We start from the raw sequence: 26,402 nt of genomic DNA, 5'->3' as shown, positions 1-26,402 counted from the left end.
AGTTGAGGGAGGAGGTTTACAGAGTGGAGTTTGGCCCAAATGATGCCTGAGTAAGTATGTAAAGGGGTCTCAACTCTGGCTACACAGCAGAACAGCAGGACTGTGTGTGCAGCTCTCAAAGTGGGTACACAGGGTAATCTGCAAGTTCTGGATGGATCTAGCACCTGGATTGTTAAAAGTTGCATAGACCACCAGCGTTCATACTTTCTGCTTGTTTGTACAAAGTCACTCTTCTAGAGTAATTGTAATATTGCTAGGCAAGGTGGCAGGTCTGATAAGATTTGAGGAAGTGATGGCTCGTAGTCGCTAATAAGAGGCTTTTGTGGAGTGGCATGTCACAGCCAGGGAAGGCTCAGCTCTGTGGTCTTCGCCTGCCTCACTTGGGGGACCAGAAGGCAGCTGGCCCTGGAACTGCCTCATTCACAGAAGGCCCCAGTGAGTACAGAAACTGCACATTAAAGGGAGGAGTAAGGAAGATAAGATGGCGAATCCTCAAAAATTAAACAAGATTACCTTTTTAAAAATTTATTTATTTTTGTAGAAATGGGGTCTCACTTTGTCACCCAGGCTGGTCTTGAAGTCCTAGGCTCAAGCAGTTCTCCCATCTCAGCCTCCCAAAGTGCTAGATTTACAGGTGTGAGCCACCCACCCCAGCCAGAATTACCACTAAAAAAAAGAAAAAAGGTTAAGATGGTAAATTTTGTTGTGTATATTTTACCATTGTGATCCAGCATTTCCACTTCTGGGTACACACCCTAGAGAATTGAAAGCAGAGTGTTGAGCAGGTATTTGTACAACCCTGTTGATAGCAGCACTATTCACAATAGCCAAAGGTGGAAGCAACACAGGTGTCCATCAGTCTACGAATGGATGAACAGAATGCGGCACACATGCCCAATAGGATATTACTCAGCCTTCAAAAGGAAGGCAGTTCTGGCCAAGCATGGTGGTTCATGCCTGTAATCCTAGCACTTTGGGAGGCCTAGGCGGGCGGATCCTTTGAGGTCAGGAGTTCGAGACCAGCCTGGCCAACATAATAAAATATGATAAAACCTCGTCTCCACTAAAAATACAAAAAGTAGCCAGGCAGCGTGTGCCTGTAATCCCAGCGACTCAAGAGGCTGAGGCAAGGCCGGGCACAGTGACTCATGACTGTAATTCTAGCACTCTGGGAGGCCGAGGTGGGCGAATTGCCTGAGCTCAAGAGTTTGAGACCAGCCTAGGCAACATGGTGAAACCCCGTCCCTGCTAAAATACAAAAGAAATTAGCTGGGCGTGGTGGTGTGCACCTGTAGTCCCAGCTACTCAGGAGGCTGAGGCAGGAGAATTGCTTGAACTCAGGAGGCAGAGGTTGCAGTGAGCCGAGATCATAACACTGCACTGCAGCACTCCAACACTCCAGCCTGGGTGACAGAGCGAGGCTCTGTCTCTACAGAAACAAAAAAACAAACAAACAAACAAAAAATGCTCAGGCAGGAGAATAGCTTGAACCTGGGAGGCAGAGGTTACAGTGAGCCAAGATCACACCACTGCACTCCAGCCTGGGCAACAGAGCAAAACTCTATCTCGAAAACAAAAGAAAGAAAAGAAATAGAGAGCGCTCCAGAGATGGATGGTGGTGATGGTTGCAGAACAATGTGAATGTACTTAGCACCCCTAACTGTACACTTAAAAATAATTAAAATGGGCCTAGCACGCTGGCTCATTCCCATCATTTGGGAGGCTGAGGTGGGAGGATCACTTGAGTTCAAGAGTTTGAGACCAGGCTGGGCAACATAAGAAAGACTCTGTCTCTACAAAAACTACAGAAATTAGCCAAGCCTGGTGGCTGCACACTTGTAGTCCCAGTCACTTGGGAGATTGAGGAGGGAGGGTCACTTGAGCTCAGGGGTCGGAGGCTGCCATGAACTGTGATTGTGCCACTGCATTCCAGCCTGGGGAACAAAAGCAAGACACTGTCTTAAAAACAACAACAACAAAATATTGGCTGGGCGTGGTGGCTCTTGCCCGTAATCCCAGAACTTTGGGAGGCCGAGGCAGGCAGATCACTTGAGGTCAGGAGTTCAACACCAGCCTGGCCAACATGGTGAAACCCCGTCTCTACTAAAAATACAAAAATTAGCCGGTCATGGTGGCGGGTGCCTGTGGTCCCAGCTACTCCGCGGGCTGAGGCACAAGAACCACGTGAACTCAGGAGGCGGAGGTTGCAGTGAGTCGAGATCACACCACTGTATTCCAGCCTGGGTGACTGAGACTCAGTCAAAAAAAAAAAAATTAAAACGGTAAATTCTGTTGTGTACGTTTTACCACAATTAAAAACAAAAAGGCAGTGTGGAAGTGGAGCTAAATGAGGCTAGTTTAGGGCGGGAACCTGGGCACAGGAAGCACGTCACTTCTGGTCGGGGGGAGGGAGAAAACTGAATAACAAGTTGTGAACTGGGCAGCTGTGACACGTGCATCTTGTCACCTTGTCACCAATTTCCTGCCCGGGATCCCAGAGCCACCCTTGTTGGAGCCCACAGGGGTAAGGTCGAGCTTCTCACTTTCCCTCCAGTGAAGCTTGGTGGCATGGGAAGAATTTTGGCACTGTCGAGGTCTGAGTTTTAGTGCGTTCCCCTCTCTGGGCATCAGTTTCTCCCTGGTAAGTACAGGGGCTGGAGAATCCCCAGCGCTCCTGTGGCTCGACATGCCGTCCTCCGTGAAGCTCCTGCCCTGCCGGGTCTCCGAGCTCACGCACTTGCCCTGGCGCTCCTTTCCTGATTTGTCTCCGCTCTCTCCTTCCTCTGCTCTGCCATATTGTTGGCCGATGTAGAAATGTGGGGCTGCCTCCTTATTTAGGGGCCCTCGTGGGCTATGATCTGAACCATCTGAGCTGAAGCAGAGGGGAAGGGACAGTCCCTGTTCTCCACGGCAGGCGCAGTGGGTTCATAATGAATCTCAGTTGCTCACATCCTACCTGCCTCGGTTTGAGGGGGTCTTTCCTAACCCATGGCTCACATTCCCATGAAGCCTCTTCTTTCTAGGCATGTAGAAAGGTCCTTTTTCCCTTTTATTATTTTTTGTAAAATTTACTAGGTAACACATAAAAAGCATATGTAACATACATATCATCATACTGCTCAGTAATATACCAAACACCCCCGAAGCTGCCACTCACTCAGCACAAGGATAGAATATCACCAGACTGCAAACACCACTTATCTGCCTTTTTTTTTTTAATTTTTTATTTTTTGAGACAGAGTTTTCATTCTTGTTGCCCAGGCTGCAGTGCAATGGCGCAATCTTAGCTCACCGCAACCTTCACCTGCTGGGTTCAAGCGATTCTCCTGTCTCGGCCTCCCAAGTAGCTGGGACTATAGGGGCGCATGCCACCATGCCCAGCTAATTTTTGTATTTTTAGTAGCGACAAGGTATCACCATGTTGGCCAGGATAGTCTCGATCTCTTGACCTCGTGATCCACCCGCCTCGGCCTCCCAAAATGCTGGGATTACAGGTGTCGAACACTGCGCCAGGCCACCACTTGTCCACTTTTATGCTACTTGCCTCCCACCCACAGCTATCCACCCTCTGGAATTTTGTGTTTATTGTTCTCTTGATTATTTTTAGGTGCTTTATTACATATGCATATCTATGTATTTATTTACTGAGATGGGGTCACACTATATTGTCCAGGCTGGAGTGCAGTGGCTATTCACAGGCATGATCATAGCACACTACCGCATCGAACTCCTGGGATCCAGTGATCTTCCCACCTCGGCCTCCTGATTAGTTGGGACTATAGTCTTGAACTGCTGTGCCCGGCTACCCTATTTATTTTAATTTGATGAAATAGTTATATAGCATTACTGTGTGCTAGGCACTGTTCTAAATGCTTTAAAATATTTACTTATTTTATTTGTTTAATCTGCACAAAAACCCTATGAGGAAGGTACTATTATTGATTCCATTCTGCAGATGAGAAAATTGAGGCACAGAAAGATTAAGTGATCTGCTCAAGGTCACACAGATAGTAAGAAGTAAGGCCAGGCACGTGTGGCTCACGCCTGTAATCCCAGCACTTTGGGAGGCCAAGGCGGGAGTATCACAAAGTCAAGAGATAGAGATAGAGACCATCCTAGCCAACACGGTGAAACCCCATCTCTACTAAAAATACAAAAATTAGCTGGATGTGGTGGCATGCGCCTCTAGTTTCAGCCATTCGGGAGGCTGAGGCAGGAGAATAACTTGAATCCAGGAGGTGGAAGTTGCAGTAAGCCAAGATCACGCCACTGCACTTCAGCCTGGGCGATAGGATGAAACCCCGTCTCAAAAAAATAAAAATAAAAATAAAAATAAAGAAGTAAACACAAGGACATGTCTGGTTCTTAGTGTGACAGTGTTTCTAGGGCATACATCTAAGAATGGAATTGTGAGTTACAGGGTATAAGAATGTTGAGTTTATAAGATAATGCCTAATTATCTCCGAGAGCACCAGTATACGCTCTCGTCAGCAATTAGAAGGGTGCCTATTAACCTGTGGCCTCTCCAACAATTGGTCTTGTCAGATTTTTTAACTTTTGCCAATCTAATGCATATAAAATAATATCTATCCCATTGTAATTTTAATTTTAATTTCCCTGGCTACTCTTGAGCTGAAGAATCTTTTCACTTCTTTAGACATGCCTCCTTTTCTTTGAAATGTTTCTTTGTGTCTTTTTTTTTTTTTTTTTTTTTTTTTTTGAGACAGAGTCTTGCTCTGTCACCCAGGCTGAAGTCCAGTGGCGCCATCACGGCTCACTGCAAGCTCCATCTCCTGGGTTCACACCATTCTCCTGCCTCAGACTCCCGAGTAGCAGGGACTACAGGCACCCGCCACCACGCCAGGCTAATTTTTTTGTATTTTTAGTAGTGACGGGGTTTCACAGTGTTAGCCAGGATAGTCTCAATCTCCTGACCTCATGCTTCACCCACCTCGGCCTCCCAAAGTGCTGGGGTCACAGGCGTGAGCTACCATGCCTGGCCTATTTATTTGTGTCCTAGTCAAAGTTACCAATTGTTGATTTTATTATTGACAATTTTGAGGTCTTGCCCCAAGGATATGGATATACTCTCCTATATTTTCTTATGAAGATTTTCTTTCACATATAAATCCTTAATCTAAATGGAATTGATTTCTATATTTGGTGTGAGATAGGGTTACATTTCGTCCCTTTTTTCTCCATATGGTTAATCAATTGATCCAGCATCATTTAATAGACCCTTCTTTTACCCAGTGATATTCTATGTTATCTTTGCATCAAAGTTTCAAACAAGCATAGGTGTATTTCTGGGCTCTTTATTCTGTTTCATCAGTTAATTTGCCTATACCTACACTAACACAATATTTTACAGAAAGTCCTAATATCTAGCAGAGCAAATCCCTCTCCTTATTCATTTCCTTTAGGAGTGTCTTGGTTCTTTTGTTCTTCCATATAAACCTTAAAATCAGCATTCAGTTTCCATGAGCAACCTTATTGGGGTTAATTGGAATTGCACTGACCCTGTAGATCAGTTACAGAATAATTCACATCTTTATAATATTGAATTCCTACCCATGAACATGTGTTATCTCTCTGTCTATTTAGATTGTCTTTCATATTTTTCAATAAAGTATTGTAATTTTCTTACTATAGGTCTTGTAGTTCTAGGTTTTGTTAGTTTTGTTGCTCTACTTTTTTGACTGTTGTAAATGATGTATTTTTTAAATTATGTTTTTGTATGTTACTGATATACACAAGAACAACCAATTTTTGAATATTGATCTTTTAGCTAGTTGCCTTGCTAAAATCTCTAATTACTTTGAATCATTTGCCTGATGATTCTTTTGGATTTTCTACCTAGGGAGTCATACCGTATACAAATATTGATGGTTTTGGTTGCCTTCCCTTCCTTCCTTTCTTCCTTTTCTCCTTCCTTTCCTTTTACTGCAATGTATAAGACCTTTGGTACAATATTAAATAGAGGCAGAAATCATAGGCATCTTTGTCTCTTCCTGATTTTAAAGGAAATTCTCCTAAGATTTACTCATTAAAAACAATATGTAAGTTTGTGTAAGTTTTCTTTATCAGGTTAAGAACATTTCCTTCTAATTTGCTAAGAGCTTGTATCATAAAATGGTGTTGAATGTTGTCAATTTTTTAAATCTGTTGATATTATCATATTTTTTCTTTTTAAATCTGTTAATGTAAGTTTTAGTTTGGGCTCCTTTTGCTCTAAAGCAAAATCCTTTGTTCCAAAGCACAGGCTGGAGCAAGGACTTAGATTCAGATAGGTTATTTGAGAGGTGATTCCAGGAAGCAGGAAGTGAAGGAGCAGGGAAAACAGATAGGAAGGAAGGAAAAGCCCATTTAAAGGAGGGTGACTGATGTTGCAGCTGTAGGCGACGGAAGCTTATCCTGCTGAGACCTCTGATAAAACTACAGGATGTCTCCAAGAGTTGCCCACTGGCAAGAAGGAGGCTGGAAAGTATATCCACTGGCTCCTGTTCCCCCATGGGGTGAGGATCACATTCTAGGGACCTTAACTCTCCCACACTCCTGGGAATCACTAGCTGGCAAGTAAATTGTTCCTAAAGCATCGAAGAAGACCCTGAGGCAAAAAGCAAAAAGAAGCTTGGTATAAGTTTGGGAGTAGGTGGAGGGGCACTGGCAGCTTAAAGGGAATCTAGGCTTGCACAAAATTATCCACTGTAGGGACAGCTGAAATCAGCAGAGGGCAGAAGTGGTATGACACAGAGCACCAAAGTCTACTATTACCAACATAATAAATAATGTTTATAGACATTTCGTCTGTTTTTAAACCATCTTTGCATACCTGAGACAAACCCAACTAGAACATGATGTCTTTTTTTTTTACACTGCCAGATTTGATTTACCAGTATTTTTCTTGTAACCGTTGCATTTATAGTCATGAGTGAAACGGGCCTCTAATGTTACTTTCTCTTCTTGCACTTGTCTTGTTTAGATATTAAGGTTACACTGGCCTCATGGAAAGGGTTAATGTTTTCATTTTTTCCATTCTCAGAAAGAGTTTTTATAAAATTAGAATTACTAATCAGGCACAGTGCTGTGTGCCTATAGTCACAGTTACTGGAGAGACTAAGGCAGGAAGATCTCTCGAGCCCAAGAGTTTGAGACTAGCCTGGGCAATATAGCAAAACTCCATTTCTAAAAAACTAAATAAATAATAATAATTTTTTTAAAAGAGTTACCCTTACTTGAACTTCTGCAAAAACCATCTAGACCTGGTATTTTCTTCATGGGAAGATCTTTAAATTGCTGATTCAAGTTTTTTTGTTTTATTTTATTTTTTTCTTGGAGACACGATCTCACTTTGTTACCTAGGCTAGAATACAGTGGCGTAATCTCAGTTTACTGCAGCCTCAACCTCCCAGGCTCAAGCTATCGTCCTAACTCCACCTCCCAAGTAGTTGTGACTACAGATGTGTGCCACCACGCCAGGCTAATTTTTGTGTTTTTTGTAGAGATGGGTTTTGTCGTGTTGCCCAGGATGGTCTCAAACTCTTGGGCTCAAGGCGTCTTCCCACCTCAGCCTTCCAAAATGCTGGGATTACCCGTGAGCCACCACACCCTGCCCTGATTCAATTTCTTTAATAGTTGTTAGAAGTGGCCGGGCGCGGTGGCTCAAGCCTGTAATCCCAGCACTTTGGGAGGCCGAGACGGGCGGATCACGAGGTCAGGAGATCTAGACCATCCTGGCTAACACGGTGAAACCCCGTCTCTACTAAAAATACAAAAAACTAGCCGGGCGAGGTGGCGGGCGCCTGTAGTCCCAGCTACTCGGGAGGCTGAGGCAGGAGAATGGCATAAACCTGGGAGACAGAGCTTGCAGTGAGCTGAGATCCGGCCACTGTACTCCAGCCTGGGTGACAGAGCGAGACTCCGTCTCAAAAAAAAAATAGTTGTTAGAAGCATTTAGGCTTTTTATTTCTTCTTAAATAAGTTTGGTAAGTTATATTTTTCTGAGACTTGATCTACTTTGATTCCTATGTTGTAGCCTAACGTCTTTATAGTCTTCTTTATTTTTCATTGTGGTAAAATACACATAACATAAAATGTACCAAATAACCATTTTTAAGTGTACACATCAGCAATTAATGTTAAGTACGTTCTCACTGTTTTGCAGTCCATCTTCAGAACTTTTTCCATCTGGCAAAACCAAAACTAAACCCATTTAAAGGATTCTCATTTCCTCTCTTCCACAGCCCCTGGCCACTACTGTTTCACTTTCTGTTTCCATACATTTGTATAGTTTTTTTTCTTCTCATGTTTATGTTTCCATTTACATTTCTAATTATGTTTACATGTGCCTTCTTTTTCTTTATATATCGATTTCACTGGAGACTTGCCTATCCTATTGAGTTTTGTAGGGAAAGGTTTTTTAAAAAACATTTTTTATTTTAATAGAGAGATAATATCTCACTATGTTGCCCAGGCTGGTCTCAAGCCCCTGAGCTCAGGTGATCCACCTGCCTTGGCCTCCCAGAGTGCTGGGATTATAGGCATGAGTCACCACGCCTGGCCATCAGACTTTTCTTTCTTTCCTTCCTTTCTTCCTCTCTCTCTCTCTCTCTCTCTCTCTCTCTCTCTCGCTTTCTCTCTTGCTCTCTTTCTTTCTTTCTTGATGTGATCTTACCATGTTGCCCAGGCCTGTCTCAAATTCCTGGGCGGGGGCAATCCTCCTGCCTTGGCCTCCCAAAGTGCTGGGATTACAGGCATGAGTCACTGCATCTGGCCCAGAGTTATTTTGTAATACAAGCATTCAAGGCTCTAGATTTCCCTCCAAGCACAACTTTTGCAGCCTCGCAGAAATTTTAACATGGTATTTTCATTATCATTCAATTTTAGGAATTTATAAATGTGTCATTATGATTTCTTCTTTGACTAATGCATTATTTAGAGTATGTTTTTAAACTGTCAAATATATAAGGGTTTTAAAACTCATCTTCCTGAAGAATTTGTATTCTCTACTTTATAGATGCAGTTCATTACTGCATATAACACTGATTTTTTTTTTCACTGTATCCAGAAGAGACATATGTTAAAATTTCCTGTTGTGATTGTGGTTTTACCTCTTTATAGTTCTTTCTAGCTAGGTGCTTAGAAATTTAGAACTATTGTAGCCTGGTGAATTGACCCTTTTTTTTTTTTTTTTTTTTTGAGACGGAGTCTGTTTCTGTTGCCCAGGCTGGAGTGCAGTGGCCGGATCTCAGCTCACTGCAAGCTCCACCTCCTGGGCTTTACTTCATTCCCTCCTGCCTCAGCCTCCCGAGTAGCTGGGACTACAGGGCGCACACCTCGGCCTGCCTAGTTTTTGTATTTTTAGAGATTTGGCTCTCACCTCTGTCAGCCATAGGATGGTCTCTGATCTCCTGACCTCGTGATCCACCCTTGCCCCGGCCTCCCAAAGTACAGATTACAGGCTCTGAGTTTCACCACCAAAGCACTGACCTTTGTCAGTACCACCTCTATCCCTAATATATGTTTTTGTCTTTAAATTCATCTTTGTCTGATATAAACATAGCTTCCCAAGCTTTCTTTTGATGTTTGCCTAGTATATCCTTTTCATCCTTTGACTTTCAACCAATTCCATATCCTTATGCATGAGGTATGTCTCTTGTAAACAACAAACAACATAGAGCTGAGCTTTGTGTTTTAGCGTTATTTTTTTCTTTTTTGAGATAGGAACTCACCTTATCACCCAGGTTGGAGTGCAGTGGCACGATCTTGGCTCACTGCAACCTCCACCTCCTGGGTTCAAGCAATCCTCCCACCTCAGCCTCCCAAGTAGCAGAGACTACAGACACACATCACCACACCTGGCTAATTTTTGTATTTGTGTTTGTATTTTTTTATTTCTTGAGACAGAGTGAGACTCTGTTGCCCAGGCTGGAGTGCAGTGGTGCGATCTCAACTCACTGCAATCTCCGCCTCCCATGTTCAGGCAATTCTTATGCCTCAGCCTCCTGAGTAGCTGAGACCACAGGCACATACCACCATGTCCAACAAATTTTTATATTTTTAGTGGAGAGTGGTTTCACCATGTTGGCCACACTGGCCTCGAACACTTGACCTCAGGTAATCCACTCGCCCCAGCCTCCCGAAGTACTGGGATTATCGGCACAAGCCGCCACACTCAGCTTTCTTCTTAATTTTTTTTAAGGGTTGTTTGGATTGTTTTTATACATTTTTAAGCCTCTCCAGTGGTTTAGAATTTATATACTTTATCTGTACTGGTTTTCCTTGAAATTTTACATGCTCTTTTAATATTTGACAAAAATTATAGAGTCACTATTCAGTATACATGAAGGGATCGATTTCAGAACCCTCCCAACAGATGCCAAAATTTGAGGATGCTCAAGTCCCTAATATAAAACTGCATAGAGTTTGCATATAACCTACACACATCCTCCTGTATACTTTAAACTATCTCTAGATTATTTAGAACACCTAAAACAGTGTTACACATCACTTCATTCATGTGGATTCAACAGTACTTGGTGTGCAGCAAACCCAAGTTTTGCTTTTTGTAAAATGTTGTGTAAACTTTTTAATGCTTTTTTTTTTTGGCAGAGCCTTGCTCTGTCACCCAGGCTGGAGTGCAATGGTGTGATCTCGGCTCACCACAACCTCTGCCTCCCTGGTTCAAGTGATTCACCTGCCTCAAGTAGCTGGAACTACAGGCATGTGCCACCACACCTGGCTAATTTTTATATTTTTAGTAGAGATGGGGTTTCACCATGCTGGCCAGGCTGGTCTTGAACTCCTGACCTCAGGTGATCTGCCCGCCTCAGCCTCCCAAAGTGCTGGAATTACAGCCGTGAGCCACTGCGCCCGGCCAATATTTTTTATTTTGGGCTGGTTAAATTCATAGATGTGAAACCCATGGATACGGAGGGTGATGGTATATATCTATATATACATGGTGTTGTGACATATGCATACATTGTGAAATGGCTAAGTCGAGCTAATTAACATATGAATTCTTTCACATAGTTACCACTGTGTGGTGAGAACACTTAAAAATCTACTCTCTTAACAATTTTTGGCCAGGCGCGGTGGCTCACGCCCGTAATCCCAGCACTTTGGGAGGCTGAGGTGGGTGGATCACCCGAGGTCAGGAGTTCGAGACCAGCCTGGCCAAAATGGTGACGCCCCATCTCTACTAAAAATACAAAAAAAAAAAAAATTAGCCATATGCGGTGGTGCACGCCTGTAATCCCAGCTACTTGGGAGGCAGAGGCTGGAGAATCGCTTGAACCTGGGAGGCAGAGGTTGCAGTGAGCCGAGATTGTGCCATTGCACTCTAGCCTGGGCAATAGAGCAAGAGTCCGTCTCAAAAAAAATAAATAAATAAAGAGTAAAAGAAAAAAAGAAAAGGAAAGGAAACAATTTTCAACTTCACAATACAATGTTATTATAGTCACCATGTTGTATAATGGATCTCTTAAACTTTTTCCTCCAGTCTAACTGAAATTTTTAACTATTTGACCAATATCTCTCACAATCCCTCCCCTTCTCTCACTCCCTAGTAGCTGTCATTCTACTTTCTGATTCTAGGAGTTTGATTTTTTAATTCAACCTGTAAGTAAGATCATAAAGTATTTGTCTTTCTTTTTTTTCTTTTTTAATTTTTATACTTCTTTTTCTTTTGATACAGAATTTTGCTCTGTCGCCCAAGCTGGAGTGCAGTGGCACAATCTCAGCTCACAGCAACCTCCGCCTCTTGGGTTCAAGCGATTCTCCTGCCTCTGCTTCCTGATCAGCTGGGATTACAGACATGCACCACTAGGCCCTGCTAATTTTTACATATTTAGTAGAGATGGGGTTTCACCATGTTGTCCAGCCTGATTTCGAACTCCTAACCTCAAGTGATCCACCCGCCTTGGCCTGCCAAAGTGCTAGGATTACAGGCATGAGCCACCTTGCCCAGTCAAAAATTTTTAAAATAATAGACACAGGGTCTCACTATGTTGCCCAGGCTGGTTTTGAACTCCTGGGCTCAATCAATCCTCCTGCCTCAACCTCCCAAAGTGCTGGGATTACAAGTGTGAGCCACTATACCCGGCCAGTATTTGTCTTTCTATGCCTGTCTTATTTCACTTACCATACTGTCCTCCAGGTTTGTTCATGTTGTCAAAAATGACAGGATTTCCTTCTTTTTAAGGCTGAATAGTATTCCACTGTGTATATGTATCAGATTTTCTTTATCCCTTCATCCACTGTTGGGCACTTAGTTTGATTCTATATCTTGTCTATTGTGAATAATGCTGCAGTGAACATGGGAGTGCAGATATCTCTTTGACATGCTGGTTTCATTTCATTTGGATATATGGCCAGTAGTGGGATTGCTAGATCCTCTGTAGTTGTACTTTCAATTTTTTGAGGAGCCTCCATTCTATTTTCCATAATAGCTGCACTAATTCACATTCTTCCTAACTGCATGTAAGCATTCCTTTTTCTCTACATTCTCATGAACACGTTTCTCTTTTTAAAAAGTATATATTTTTTCAAGACAGGGTCTCCCTATGTTGCCCAGGCTGGTCTCAAACTCCTGGGTTCAAGGGATCCTCCTGCCTCAGCCTCCCAAAGTATTAGGATTACAAACAGGAGCCATCATGCCCAGCTGTCATCAACACTTATCTCTTGTCTTTTTGAAAATAGCCATTCTAACAGGTGTGAAGTGATATCTCATTGTGGGTTTAATTTGCATTTCCTTGATAATTAGTGATGGTGGGCACTTCTTAATATACCTCTTGGCCATTTGTATGTCTTCTTTTTTTGAGACGGAGTCTCGCTCTGTCACCCAGGCTGAAGTGCAGTGGCGCGATCGGTTCACCGCAACCTCCGCCTCCCAGGTTCAAGCGATTCTCCTGCCTCCATCTCCCGAGTAGCTGGGACTACAGGTGCCCGAAACTACACCCGGCTAACTTTTTGTATTTTTAGTAGAGACGAGGTTTCACCGTGTTAGCCAGGATGATCTCCATCTCCTGACTTCGTGATCCGCCTGCCTTGGACTCTCAACGTGATCTGCCTGCCTTGGACTCTCAAAGTGCTGGGATTATGGGTGCAAGCCACTGTGCCCGGCCCATTTGTATGTCTTCTTTTGAGAAATGTCTACTCAGGTCCTTTGCCCATTTTTGTTTATTTTTTTCACTTTTCTCTTTATTCTGACAACATTATATGGCATTATATAAAGTCCAAGAGACATTGGGCTGGTCTGTGCCCATTTTAAAATTGTGGGGTTTTTTTCTTGCTATTGAGTTGAGTTTCTTATATATTTTGGATATTAGCCCCTTATTGCATGTATGATTTGCATATATTTTCTCCCATTCCTTATATAACTTAAAATGTGTCCTCCTCCTAAACATTCCAAGTTAGAATCTTAGAATGCTTTAACTCCAATCCTTCCTTATACATTCTTACCCAGTATTTTAGTTTTGAACTTCTAAAAACTTCTCAAAATAAACATTATAATTATTAATATTACCATTATTGTAAACAATATTTGTTTGGAGTTGTGTACTCATTTGCCATTTTATTTTCTTGCCCTTCTTTGCATAGCAAACTGTTCTGTAATCATTTTTTCTTCTTGTTGAAGCACATTTTTAAATGTTCATTTAGGTATTTGGGGGGATAAATAATCCTTTTGTTTATCTGTTTTTGTTAACTTTGGTTCTTGAAAGATGGTTTTGCTGGGTACACAATTCTACATTAATAGTTTTTTTTTTTTTTTTTTAATTTCAAACAAGAGAGGCAAGTCATTGGATTAGGACCCAGTCACAGTTTAATCCTTCCAAAGCTCTGTGGGAGAGCTTTGTGGCTCTCTGGGCATCGTGGCGGGCACCTGTAGTCCTAGCTACTCGGGAGACTGAGTCAGGAGAATCGCTTGAACCTGGGAGGCGGAGGTTGTGGTGAGCCAAGATCGTGCCACTGCACTTTCTAAACTGAGACTGTAATTTCCCCTCCCCTCAAAAATTCTCTCATGTTTTCCAGAACTATCTTAACTCCTCCCGTTTTATAGCCCCCTTCCTTGAGAAACTTAGGGATCCAGAGAGCAAAACAGGAGACATTTCATGGTGAAAACAATTTTCCAGGAAGGACCCCCAGTTTCTTCTCTCTTCTACATCATGGTTAGTTTCCTCTTATTCCTGTGTTACAGGACCAACAGGTGTGTATGGCCACTGCTGTGCAGCAACAGGCCAATTACACTGACACAGCAGGGTTTGCTGCAGAGAAAAAGGTTAATGATCCCAGGGTGCCAGGTGAGGAGATTGGGAAGACCATCAAATCCATCTCCCCAAAGAGTTCTGGGCTGGGATTTTAGAGGAGATTGTGGAGGGCAAGAGGCCGGTAAACTGGGGTCAATGACTGGTCAAGGTAAGGGGATAAAATCATCGGAATATGGAAACTGCATTCTTTTGTGAGTCAGCTCCTCGTGGGGTCCTTCAGGCCAGCTGGCATCAGTTGGGTCCCTCAGACTGGCTGGCACCAGTGGGGTCCTTCGGACCAGCTGGCATGAGTGCTTTCACTGGTATGCAGGCACTGAAAGAATATCTCAAAGAGAAAAGTTAACATTTTATAATGTTCAAGCTGTTACCTTTAGAGCAGTTAAGGGAACTCTAATCCTGTGACAGAGTCTGCATAATTCTGGGGCAATAGGCACTGAGCAACTATGAGGAAGCAGGTCAGAGAGCATGCTGACGTAATGATTAATGTTGAGTGTGCTGCAAGCTCTTTTCCTGTTCTGTCCTGGACATTTTGTAGGGCAAGCCTCACAGTAACTCTCTGTACACAAGGACCCATGTCCAGTCCTGACTCCCATGGTCAGATTTGAAGGGTCAGAACTTTCCACTGTGTTCAGCCTGGAAAGCTCTTTCACTTCTGCAACACGAGTCCTGAGTGAACACAGAGTCATCGCCTGGCACCTAACCCAGCCCACCACCCATCAGAGTCCACCCCTTACCCCCACAACCAGCACTTTCCCCGTAACAACTCTAGATCACCTTCCATCTTGGGTTAAGGGCACCTCCTACACTGAGTTGACTTTCCTTCCTTTCAACTTCTTCAGTTGTGGGGCATGAGCACGCACACTTGCTGGCTCACGTGCGTCTAGTGTTAGGACTAGAAAGGGAAGGGTGTGTTCCTACCGGCTCTGGTTCAGAAAGTCCCAGGAAAATCTCTGCTCAGAGGCGGGCAGATCACGAGGTCAGGAGTTCAAGACCAGCCTGGCCAGCACAGTGAAACCCTGTCTCTACTAAAAATACAAAAATTAGCTGGGCGTGGTGGTGGGCACCTGTAATACCAGTTATTCAGGAGGCTGAGGCAGGAGAATCCCTTGAACTCAGGAGGCAGAGCTTGCAGTGAGCCAAGATCACGCCACTGCACTCCAGCCTGGGCAACAGAGCGAGACTCTGTCTCAAAAAAAGAAAACCTCTGCTCAGGCCTAACTCAAAGTGCCCATCCTCGAGGAGTAAGGTACCATGATTGGCCTTATTTACATTATAAGGTCAGCCTTATGGCCTTGGGGAGCAGAGACTTTAGCAGTAGCAGGAGGAAGAAGCTGGGCAAACAAAAACAATAAATGCTTAGGACCTAAAAATAAAAACAGCCTTTGCCCAAGCTTGTTTAGGACAAACTCTCTCATTCATTCACTAATCCATGCATGCATGCATCCATCTACCAATTCAACAGTGATGAAGCACCTACTATGTGCCAGGCAGTGTCCTACACTGGGTGGATGTAGCAGTACATGAGATTCAGCTTCTGCCCTCATGGCTGATGGGCCAGTGAGGAGGCAGGGAGGTTGATGTGTTAACGGTTAGAAAGCAGTAAATATTTCTAACAAATAGATGGTCACATGCCCCGTGTGTCCCAGCCAAGCAAGGCCTGCCCAGGAAGGATGGGAGACATCACAGGAGGAGATGGGGGCTGGAAACTGGGACCTGTGCTTTCGGGGAGGATGTTGGACTGCAGAGGCCTTGCTTGAAGAGAGAATCAGGCTTGCCCTGCTGTGTGTGCCAGCGGGATTCCCAAGCACTGTCCCTTCCAGAAGCTGTTTGGAGCACTTCAGGTGTGGATCACCCCACCTTCCCCCAGTCCCTCACAGCGAGGAAGGCCCCAGAACCTTCCTCTGGCCTTCTGCTGTGTTGCTTTTCCCTCTTGAGGGTCTCCTGGGAACCTGGCTCCTAACAATCCTCTTCTTGCGCCTGCTAGGGCGGGTTTCAACAGTCACCATGGCAGGCTATCATTCATAGTGACTTCATTTTTTCTAGGTATGTGACCTTGAACAAGTCACCTAACCTTGCCGTGCCTCAGTTTTCCCATCTGTAAGATGGGGACAGTAACAGTACCTGCCTCACAGAGTTAGGGGATTAATTGGTTAATATTTATAGAATACTTGTGACAGTGCACGACTGAATGTTTACTATTATTATTATTATTGCTGGTAAGTAGTAAGTAAATGTTTACTATTATGATTATTGCTGTTGTTATTGTTATTATTATTATTCTGACTCAGTGGAGGACACAGAGTCTCCACTACAGCAATGTCCCCATCCCCACCCTTTTGTCCCAGTCCCTGGAACCACCTCCTCAGCCCCTGGTTTGGGTTTCAGGAGTGTTTCCTGCTCTCAGGACTTTGCTGGCCTCACATGAAATCAGATTCCTCCAGGCTGGGGGTGAAGCTCCACCCTGTTCTCCTTTTCTTTGCTGGCCCCAGGCCCCGCCCCTTCCTCCCTGCATCATTCCCAAGTCCAGCGACCGCGTCTGCGTCCAGGGACGTCCCTGGGTCCAGGCTAACAATGGCAGTGCTTGATGGTTGTGCACAGTAGTAACTGCCTTTGACCTCAGCGGTGAGGGAAGGCCAGGACCTCACCCTGCCCTCCCACCCCGGACTGGAGCTTGGCTGAAGCCCTGATGATTCTGGGGCACCCCTTTGGAAAGGCCCCATCGGGGGTTCCCCTGAGAAAGCAAGAAGACTTGTTCTTTCCCTGCCTGGTTGCAAAAGAGATCTTAGGCAGAACTGGGGGATGAGACTGTGTGGCGATCCCCCAGGAAGGTCCTCTCTTCCATTGAAATCCCTCCCTTATACCTGCTCACTGCTTCTGGGGATTCCTCCCTAGGATTAAACTGAAACACCTCAGGCCCCAATCCTCCCAGCCCAAGGCTCCCTCCTGGAGAGAGGGAAAGGGGAGGACATCAGGTAGGCCAGGAAATGGAGGCCATGGTTTGGGGGTGTGGCTGCCCCCAGACTGGACCTCATTCTCCGTCTGTGCCTGGGCTGCTGCAGACTACTATGGGATGCATTTCCTGAGGCTCTGGGCCTCAAGTTGGCCCTGAATCAGCTGAGTCAAGATCAAGTCTAGGTTGAAAACTGAGTGGGGGCCAGGCGTGGTGGCTCATGCCTGGAATCCTAGCACTTTGGGAGGTCGAGGCAGGCGGATCACCTGAGGTCAGGAGTTCAAGACCAACCTGGCCAACATGATGAAACCCGATCTCTACTAAAAATACAAAATTAGCTGGGCGTGGTGATGCGCTCCTGTAATGTCAGCTACTCTAGAGGCTGAGGCAGGAGAATTGCTTGAATCTGGGAGGCGCAGTTTGCAGTAAACCAAAAATCGTGCCACGGCACTACAGCCTGGGGGACAAGAGTGAGACTCCATCTCAAAAAAAAAAAGAAAGAAAAAAAAAGAAGAGAGAAAACTGAGTGGGATATTAAGGTTTATGCAGACTTGCGCCAGGCATTTAGCAGGAGAAGCTCAAATTCCCGTCCAGGCTTCCTTAGAAAAGCCCAAGTCACTGTCCCCTTTTGCTATGGTGACTGCATTTCCTGGACAGGTCCTGCCTTTGGATGGTTGCCTCATAGGCGTGACTCCAACAATGCATCCCATGGGATTTGGGGTTCCCCAGATCTGGGGCTTGTAGGCCTGACTCCCCTGTGCACACATCTCACACACACACACATGCGTGCACCCATTGCCTGCCCTGCCCCTTGCACAGGGAGCCAGCAGGGAGGACTGGGTTATGCCCTGCTTATCAGCGGCTTCCCAGCTTCCTCTGCCTGGATTCTTGGAGTCCTGGGGTCCTAGAACCAGCTGGTGCACGTGGCTTCCCAAAGATCTCTCAGATAATGAGAGGAAATGCAGTCATCAGTTTGCAGGAGGCTGGGGATTCTGGGCCGTGGTCAGACCTGCGCTCTGACCTGCGCCCTCCGTCTCCCTCCAGGCAGCCCTTCGCTGGTCCCTGCAAGCCCGTGGACACTGCTGGAGATGTCCTCTTTTGGTTTCGGGACCCTGACCGTGGCCCTCTTTGCCCTGGTCTGCTGTTCAGGTAAGCCGAGTTTCTGGGGTTCCTGATTTGGCACATGCCAGCCGAGAGGGTGGGGGTGCCCCGTTCCCTGTGGCTTCAGGTGGAAGAGAAGGCCCAAAAGTTACTAAAGTTGTTGGGTTTTTTTGTTTTGTTTTGTTTTAAGACAGGGTCTCGCTCTATCACCCAGGCTGGAGTACAGTAGCATGATCATGGCCCACTGCACCTCCCTGGGCTCATGTGATCCTTCCACGTCAGCCTCCTGAGTAGCAGGGATCACAGGTGATAGCCACCATGCCCAGCTAATTTTTGTATTTTTTGTAGAGACAGTGGGGGCTGGTCTCGAACTCCTGGACTCAAGTGATCCACCCGCCTTGGTCTCCCAAAGTGCTGGGATTACAGGCATGAGCCACCATGCCCAGCCTGCTGAGACTTTTTAAATTTTTTTATTTTTATTATAGACAGGTTCCTGCTCTGTTGCCCAGGCTGGAGTGCAGGGAGTGATCATAGCTTACTGCAGCCTCCAACTCCTGGGCTCAACAATCCTCCTGCCCTAGCCTTTGTACTGCTGGCCCCCTTCCCCTTGATCACTGCCCCTGAGTATCTGCAGGGCGTGGCATGCCCCTGCATGCCTTTGCCCAGGAGTCACTGTCTGGGTGAGGCCTTCATGGAGCACAATATCTAAAGTGGCCTCACCCTTAAAATGGCCTCACCCCCACTTTCTCGCGTTTTCCTTTCTCGGCGCCTTCCTGCCATGTGACCGGCTGGGTGCTCTGCCTGTCACTGTTTACTGGAGCTCCGCCAGGGCAGTGTTTGGTCTACTTTCATCACTGCTGTATCCCCAGAGCCTGCTGCTTTGGACATAGCAGGTGTTCAGAAAGTGTTCGTGGAAGAAAGGAGAGGAGGGAGGGCCACAGAGGGCCCTTTGTGGGAGGGCTTCGTGGGGGAGGGGACATTCGAGCTGACCTTAAAGAGTGAGTGGGATCCCGCTGCATGGAGATGGAGCACAGCCTGAGGAAGACTACTCTGGAGCTGATGGGCAGATGGGCTGGAGGAAGGAGAGCCAGAGGCAGGGAGTCAGCTGGGGGGCTGGAGGAAGGAGAGCAAGAGGCGGGGTATCAGCTGGGGGGCTGGAGGAAGGACAGCCAGAGGCGGGGAGTCAGCTGGGGGGCCGGAGGAAGGACAGCCAGAGGCGGGGAGTCAGCTGGGGGGTGGCCTGCTGGTCTAGCCGGGGCCATGACACCTGACAAGGGGAAAGTAGCAGCAGGGCCCCCAGTGACCTTTCCTCTTCAGCCCCTGACCCAGGAGCCAGACTGCCTCAATGGACAGCTCCACTGGAGGGCGGGGGGCGGCGGGTGACACCACTGCCCAGTGTTTCTGGTCTTGCAGGATCTGATGAGAAGACATTCGAGGTACATATGAGGTTAGAGAAGCTGATAGTAAAGCCCAAGGAGTCCTTCGAGGTCAACTGCAGCACCACCTGTAACCAGCCTGAAGTGGGTGGTCTGGAGACTTCTCTAAATAAGATTCTGCTGCTCGAACAGACTCAGTGGAAGCATTACTTGATCTCAAACATCTCCCATGACACGGTCCTCTGGTGCCACTTCACCTGCTCTGGGAAGCAGAAGTCAATGAGTTCCAACGTCAGCGTGTACCGTGAGTGGCTGTGCGGCGGGGCCCTGCTCTCCCCTGGGGCAGAGCCTATGTCTACTGAATGCACACAGAGCCCCTCTGTGCCGGCTCCTGGACACTGTCATCGTGGGCCCTGCCTCCCTAAGCTCCTGGGGTAACAAGGGGCAGGACCAGGCCTGCTGGCATCTCAGACACAGACAACCCACGTTTTGAGTCTTGCTTAGGGGAGGACAATCTAACCAAGGGTTAGCCATGTCCAGAAGTCATTCCCAACATAGCTGAGTCACCAGCGCACCCCATGTCCTATACCAAGTAGTGGGGTCACCACCCGGGGAGCTGGGCCCGTCCACCTCATGACAAGAAGGTTGAGGTGTTGCCCAGGGCTTTTATCTTCCCCTCAGGGCCCATGGCAAATGTGTGGCCATCACACTCCACCTGCACATGAGCCATGGAAACCTTCCAGATGGGCCAGGACAGGACATCTTGGTGCTAAGGGTATCACCTGGGTCCATTCCATCACCAGCTTCAGTGGATCAATGAACAGAAAAACGTCTTAAATCCAACATATTTTCCCGGGGTGGGAGGTGGGGTGAGTGGAGGTGAAGTATTCTAGTTCAAAAGAGAATCCAGGGCACCCTCTCAGGTGGTTGCACACGTGAGGAATCGTGCTGGCCATGGCCCTGACCCTGGAGAACCTGGGCAGGTCTGGCTCTGGCCCCCGCCTCCTAAGTGAGGAACTTCACAGCTCAGTTCCCCGAGTGCCCAGTTCCAGTGAGCACACCCACCTAAGTCTCTCTCAATGTGATCACCCGACTGTTTAATTTTTGAAATTTGTATTTCATTTCTGAAGGAGAGGAGACAGACCCAAACTTTTATATCTTTCCAGTTGGCCGTACAATTTCTGAACCTTGTCCTTGTAGATGCCTGGTCACCGGAAATCAACATGTCTGTAAAACTACCATGCAATCCAGCCTCCATCCTCAACCGCCGCCCTCTTCCTCTCTGCACTGGAGCTGGCCAGGCCACCTCCTCCCCGACCATGGAACACCATGGTGACAGGAGATGGCCCTGGCCAGGGGGAGGCTGCTGGGGCTGTACCCCCATCCTGACCAGACCTCCCTCCTTTGTCCCCTGCAGAGCCTCCAAGGCAGGTCTTCCTCACACTGCAGCCCACTTGGGTGGCCGTGGGCAAGTCCTTCACCATCGAGTGCAGGGTGCCCGCCGTGGAGCCCCTGGACAGCCTCACCCTCAGCCTGCTCCGTGGCAGTGAGACTCTGCACAGTCAGACCTTCGGGAAGGCAGCCCCTGCCCTGCAGGAGGCCACAGCCACATTCAGCAGCATGGCTCACAGAGAGGACGGCCACCACAACTTCTCCTGCCTGGCTGTGCTGGACTTGATGTCTCGCGGTGGCGAAGTCTTCTGCACACACTCAGCCCCGAAGATGCTGGAGATCTATGGTGAGGGGGGTCCACGGATGGAGTTGGGAGTGAGAAGCCACTTTCAGCCCCTTGGGGGAAGAAAAATCTCAAGCCCCACTTGGGAAGCAAACACCCAGGAGCCCACCCTTCACCCTGAGGCTTCCCTTTTACTCTCCCTCTTCCCTGAAGTTCTTTCCACGTCCCCAGCTTGAACCTCAACTGGTCCAGAGGTTGGGAGAGGTCAACTAGTTCCTCGGCCACCATCAAGTCCCATGACCTTGACTGCTCTCCCTGGCCTTGGCTCCCCTCCACAATGAGAAGCTTGGCCTGATCGCCTCCCCTGAGGTACCCGGAGCTCTGCTGCTCAGTGACTCTGGACGGCCGGCACATTCCCTGTCCTCAGGGAGCTTGGCATGAAGTTCATTCAGCTCTGCCCAAGAAGGGGTTTGGCTGGGACCATGCCACCCTCCAGGCCATGGTGTCCAGCAGCTACACACTGGTCCCAGGGCTGCTGACAAGGGACATCTGCCCTCACAGCCTCACAGGAATTCAGCTGGTAGCCTGAGCCTGGGCCACCTTTTTTCCAGATAATTTTAATTTAGACACCATTCACCACACATCTACAGCCTGGGGTGACTGCAGGATGGATGAGTGGGCGGCGGGGGCTGGAGGGGCTGGGTCGGGGGTAGACTTCCACTTCTTTTTGGTCCCTGGTAACTGGGATCACAGGATGTCTAAGACCCTTGCCCCCTTCCTGCCCAGAGCCCGTGCCGGACAGCCAGATGGTCATCATCGTCACAGTGGTGTCAGTGTTGCTGTTCCTGTTCGTGACATCTGTCCTGCTCTGCTTCATCTTCAGCCAGCACTGGCGCCAGCGGCGGATGGGCACCTACGGGGTGCGAGCGGCTTGGAGGAGGCTACCCCAGGCCTTCCGGCCATAGCACGCATAAGTGGCATGGCCGCCGCCATGGTGGTCACTGGAACTCAGTGTGACTCCTCAGGGTTGAGGTCCAGTGCTGGCCGAAGGACTGTGACAGGCAGCAGGGACTCGGGACATTGCCTTTTCTAGCCTGAATACAAACACCTGGACTTAGTGCTGTGCCCACAGTGTCTCCTCCTGGGATAAGAACGGCCACGGAGGGGAGCCACCATGGGGGACCCCTCTCCCCAGATGCCTCCCTTCCCACCCTCTCCTTCACAGGGGCCTCCCAGCCCAGGCGCCAGGCCCCCATCTGGCCTGAGTAGCTCACTCCTACTGAGGGAGGGTGGGGGAACACACCCTGGCCCAGGGGGCAGAGGACACAGTGTTCCCACCTGGCCCCAGGAGACCTCAGGCCACTCCTGGTCACAGCAGGACAAAGCTCTGACCTCTCCTTTCGGCCAACAGAGCTGCTTCCTGGGACGACGAGTGGGGGTCCCAGGGAACTGACTCTGCTCGGGGGCGCTGCCCAGCAAGGCCTCTCCCCCACCACTCTGGGCCCCTGCAGCCACCTCAAAGCGGCCTTCAAAGCTGTGGAAAGCAGAAGGAAGCCCCCACTCCCCTCTTGCTCCATTATTAGGCTGGAAGGAAACCTCATCATCCCAGAGAGAGGGGTGAGGGAGAGAGGGTGGAGGCTCTGTTCCCAGGCCTCCCCCTGCTCCAGGCAGGAAGCAGTGGGGCAGAGGCGGGCTGACGTGGCTTCAAGGGCCTGGGTGGTGCTCTAAGGAGAACTTACACCACAGCATAGATCCGACCTGTCCAGGGACTCATTGGGGTGGGGCAGGGACTGATTTCCCCAGGAGAAGAGGGCCTGGCTGAGGTTGAGGGAGTGAGAAGGACCGCCAGCCATGGGCACAGAGGAGCCGACAAGAGAGGTGCGGGAGGGGGCTCCGGGGCTGTATCCAGAGCACAAAGCTGGTGCAGGTCCCAGGGCCAGCGTCTGTCCTCATAGGAGGCTCTCGGCATCACAGTAGTCTGGGGAAGCAAGAACCTCATCTTGACTCCCTCCTGCCTCAGTGGACTCCAAAGAGGAAAAGGGAGGGGGACAGGCCAGTTGCCTGCAGCAGTGATGGTAGGAAACCCCCAAACCCCACCAGAGTGCACAGGGCGCTCCTGGCCTCCTCATTCACTCCCAGGCCTGGGCCCTGCTGCCGACCACCCCAGCCCTACCTGAAGCCGGGGGTACATTGGTGCCCACAGTCTCTGTGGCACTGGGGGGTGGGGGTGGAGGCACAGCTCTCCTGAGATGGGGGAGAGAAAAAGACCCCTATCAGAGGCCCAGAGGTGGCCTCTGGGGTTTCACCCACAAGTTATCTCCACCAACCACCCATCCCTGCACAGCTCTTCCAGCCCAGCCCCAGAGCAGAACCCTGGCAGCACCCAGCCTCACTTACGCCTCCCTTTCCCTGGAGGCAGGAGGACAGTGCTGAATCCTGGGTACATCCCGCAAGTGGGGCTGACAGGCGGGAGCGGGGAAGAAGGGGGCCCGCCAGGGCAGCCGGGTACCCGGGGAGGGCATCAAATAGGGCAAGTAGTGATGGTGAAGCACCAAAGGCCCTATCTCCTGCACGTCCATCTCCTCCTCTTCCTCCTCAGGCTCTTCCTGTGGAACCTCCAGGTAGATCTGGGGATTGTGCAAAACAGGGAGGGGAAATGAGAATCCACGATCAGGCTCTCCCCATCCCTACTCCTCCGTTCCCCTAAGTTATTTCCTCCAGATAGGCTTTGTAAGAATGGCTTGTGTAGGCCAGGCGCGGTGGCTTGCACCTGTAATCCCAGCACTTTGGGAGGCCAAGGTGGGCAGATAACAAGGTCAGGAGATTAAGACCATACTGGCTAACACGATGAAACCCCGTCTCTACTAAAAACACAAAAAAGTAGCCGGGTGTGGTGGCGGGCGCCTGTGGTCCCAGCTACTCGGGAGGCTGAAGAAGGAGAATCACTTGAACCCAGGAGGTGGAAGTTGCAGTGAGCCAAGTTCGTGCCACTGCACTCAGCCTAGGTGACAGAGTGAGACTCCATCTCAAAAAAAACAAAAAAAAAAAAAAAGAAAAGGATGGCTTGTGTTTATTGAGCATTTACTACATACGGACAAGGCATTGTGGAAACATTTACTCCTGTAGCTCAAGGAGGTTGAGCAACTTGGCCACCCAGCTGATTCCAGGTGTGAACCCAGAGCTGGGTCCAAGAGTCCACTGAGCTGTCCCCAGCCTCACCCCCAGCCCCTGGACCCACCTATGTGCCATCACTGGGGACCCAGGGGTGAAGGGTGGCAGTAGCTCCTTAGGGTCTCCCTCTATCTGGATTCCTTGAACCCCTCTCTGACTCCTCCGGGTTGACCAGCATTCTCTCTCCACCCAGTCCCTGCTTCTCCTGACCTCAGGATGCCCACTATTGGCTAAGGCTCAGCCTTAGAGCTATACGCACATGCATGCACATACACGCTTGCACACACACCCACTTGCACATGCACACACGATTGCACACACACGGACACACTCGCACACACATATGCATGCACACAGACACCCGCTTGCACACACATGCGCACATACACACATTTGCACACACACACTGCCGCACATGGTTTCCCCCATTCTGTCTCCTGACTCTGCCCCTGCCAGCCTGGATGAGGGACACAACCTTTGCCTCCTCCAAGGGTCAAAATCCTACCTGGCTTTCAAGGGCTGGTTCTAAGGTCCCCTGCACCTCCAAGGAGCCTGTCCCCATCCCCCAACCCTGTGTGCACTTGTGCTTTGTACCTCTCCATGTGCCATCACAGCCAACCTGGCCTTGTATCCCTAACCATTCATTTATTCATTCACTTGTTCAACAAATATCAGCTGAGCCCCTACACAGTGTCAGGCACCAGGCCAGACGCTCATGATGCATGGGGCAGGGTTACCAGGGTGCCTGCCTTCCTGGAGCCTGAAGTCCAGTGAGGAAGGCACTGCAGGGAAACATCCTTGAAAAGAAGACCTGGGTGGTCTGGACTTTGGGGGTGTCTCTTCCCCCCACCACCCACCTTTCATGGAGGCTGAAACAGGGCCTGATACATAACAGATGCCAAATAGCCCCAGCCAGAGAGACAGGCTGGCTTCCTGCTCCTCTCTCCCAGTTATTCCTGCACCACCCCCCCTCCCGCCAACAGGAATCCCAGGTGGATCCACATCCCTGAACCCACAGGTGAGCGACCCCACCCACACACACCTGAGGGCAGAGCGAGGCCGGCCTGGGCTGCAGCGCTCCAGCCACCAGGCGACTTAGCAGCAGCTGGTGCATCTGCGCGTTCTGCAGCATCATTAGTTCCAGCAGGTCTAGGAAGCGGGGTTCAGCAAGCCCACGCCGGGACTCCGGGTCCCCCTCCCCCTGACACCCCTGTCCTCAGGGGAGGGGGAAGAATGGGTGGGCAGATTGTGCTGCGGGGACTCCCAGACGATGTGCGAGGCAGAAGGGGGTGAGTGGTGGTGATGGTGGTAATGGGGTGGGGCGACCCGGGAGTCTCACCTTCCTTCACGCGGCCTGGCTGCGGGGGCGCAGGTGGTACGGCCCACCAGAGGGGCTGCAGGACAGTGACCCAGGGCTGGGGGTGTGCGCGGAGTCAGTCACGTGGGGTGGGGGGAATTGATGGGGACACGTCGCGAGCCCCAACCCCTCCCGGCCAGTGGACTCCCTAACCCCGCAGAGGCCGGGTTCTCCCCTCCCTGCCCCGCGGCCTCCCTGCTCCCTGCCACGCCTCTTCCTCTCGGTTTGGGGTTGTCTCTCCTCACCTCCCCACACCCGCTCCCCCGCTCCAGGGTCTAGCCCCTCCAAGGACCCCACCCACTCTGCCGTCCCCCAAGTTAAGGCAGGATCTGCTCCCGGGCTCAGCCCTCACCGTCGGAACTGCGCTCTGCGGTGGGGAGCGACCCCAGCTCCCGCCCGCCCCAGAGGCCATGGCTGGCGCGGGTTGCCTTGGCGACGCCGAGGACGCCAAGGTCTCCTCCCACGCATGCGCGGAGCCCGCCCGTGCTCCTGGGTCCTCCCT

At 49.1% G+C, this 26,402-nt stretch overlaps 3 protein-coding genes across 7 annotated transcripts in view; 2 read left to right on the top strand and 1 right to left on the bottom strand.

The window, feature by feature from the left end:
• Window positions 1-2,400: 2,400 nt before the first annotated feature.
• Window positions 2,401-22,489, top strand: ICAM2 (intercellular adhesion molecule 2). 3 transcript variants are annotated; one of them, XM_009191002.3, is made up of 5 exons: window positions 2,401-2,524; window positions 18,265-18,369; window positions 19,735-20,001; window positions 21,115-21,435; window positions 22,159-22,489. In XM_009191002.3, exons 2-5 carry the CDS (start codon window positions 18,309-18,311, stop codon window positions 22,335-22,337), a joined length of 828 nt encoding a protein of 275 aa, XP_009189266.1. In that variant the 5' UTR covers window positions 2,401-2,524; window positions 18,265-18,308; the 3' UTR covers window positions 22,338-22,489. The 3 variants fall into 3 exon arrangements, with proteins under 3 accessions (XP_009189266.1, XP_003913334.2, XP_021784105.1); XM_003913285.2 differs by having other exon boundaries at window positions 2,415-2,641; XM_021928413.1 differs by lacking the exon at window positions 2,401-2,524 and adding an exon at window positions 16,093-16,111.
• Window positions 20,774-26,324, bottom strand: PRR29 (proline rich 29). Of its 3 annotated transcripts, XM_003913286.4 has the most exons (6): window positions 26,253-26,320; window positions 25,883-25,958; window positions 25,586-25,692; window positions 23,770-23,999; window positions 23,546-23,616; window positions 20,774-23,350 (listed from the first exon to the last, which is right to left on the bottom strand). In XM_003913286.4, exons 1-6 carry the CDS (start codon window positions 26,310-26,312, stop codon window positions 23,322-23,324), a joined length of 573 nt encoding a protein of 190 aa, XP_003913335.3. In that variant the 5' UTR covers window positions 26,313-26,320; the 3' UTR covers window positions 20,774-23,321. The 3 variants fall into 3 exon arrangements, with proteins under 3 accessions (XP_003913335.3, XP_017806361.2, XP_031513541.1); XM_017950872.3 differs by lacking the exon at window positions 23,546-23,616 and having other exon boundaries at window positions 22,609-23,350; window positions 23,772-23,999; window positions 26,253-26,324; XM_031657681.1 differs by lacking the exon at window positions 20,774-23,350 and having other exon boundaries at window positions 23,369-23,616; window positions 26,253-26,324.
• SCN4A (sodium voltage-gated channel alpha subunit 4) overlaps window positions 25,688-26,402 on the top strand; it is a 59,897-nt gene continuing 59,182 nt past the window's right edge. Inside the window, exon 1 of the mRNA XM_031657679.1 lies at window positions 25,688-25,832. The gene's annotated coding sequence lies outside the window, so the exon portion shown is untranslated. The remainder of the gene's footprint in view (window positions 25,833-26,402) is intronic.

This window comes from Papio anubis, chromosome 17 (assembly GCF_008728515.1).
Source record: "Papio anubis isolate 15944 chromosome 17, Panubis1.0, whole genome shotgun sequence".
Lineage (NCBI taxonomy): Eukaryota > Metazoa > Chordata > Mammalia > Primates > Cercopithecidae > Papio > Papio anubis.
The sequence above is the reverse complement of the archived record's forward strand: the minus strand, read 5'-3'. Positions and strand labels throughout refer to the sequence as shown.

Excerpts from the sequence above, each read along its gene's own strand:
- ICAM2 (XM_009191002.3), top strand. The coding sequence starts at position 18,309 with ATGTCCTCTTTTGGTTTCGGGACCCTGACCGTGGCCCTCTTTGCCCTG. Across the intron at positions 18,370-19,734 it reads TGCCCTGGTCTGCTGTTCAG|GATCTGATGAGAAGACATTC; the intron begins GTAAGCCGAGTT and ends CTGGTCTTGCAG. Across the intron at positions 20,002-21,114 it reads TTCCAACGTCAGCGTGTACC|AGCCTCCAAGGCAGGTCTTC; the intron begins GTGAGTGGCTGT and ends TGTCCCCTGCAG.
- PRR29 (XM_017950872.3), bottom strand. The coding sequence starts at position 26,312 with ATGGCCTCTGGGGCGGGCGGGAGCTGGGGTCGCTCCCCACCGCAGAGC. Across the intron at positions 25,693-25,882 it reads GCCAGGCCGCGTGAAGGAAG|ACCTGCTGGAACTAATGATG; the intron begins GTGAGACTCCCG and ends CCCGCTTCCTAG. Across the intron at positions 23,351-23,771 it reads CTGCCTCCAGGGAAAGGGAG|ACTACTGTGATGCCGAGAGC; the intron begins GCGTAAGTGAGG and ends TTGCTTCCCCAG.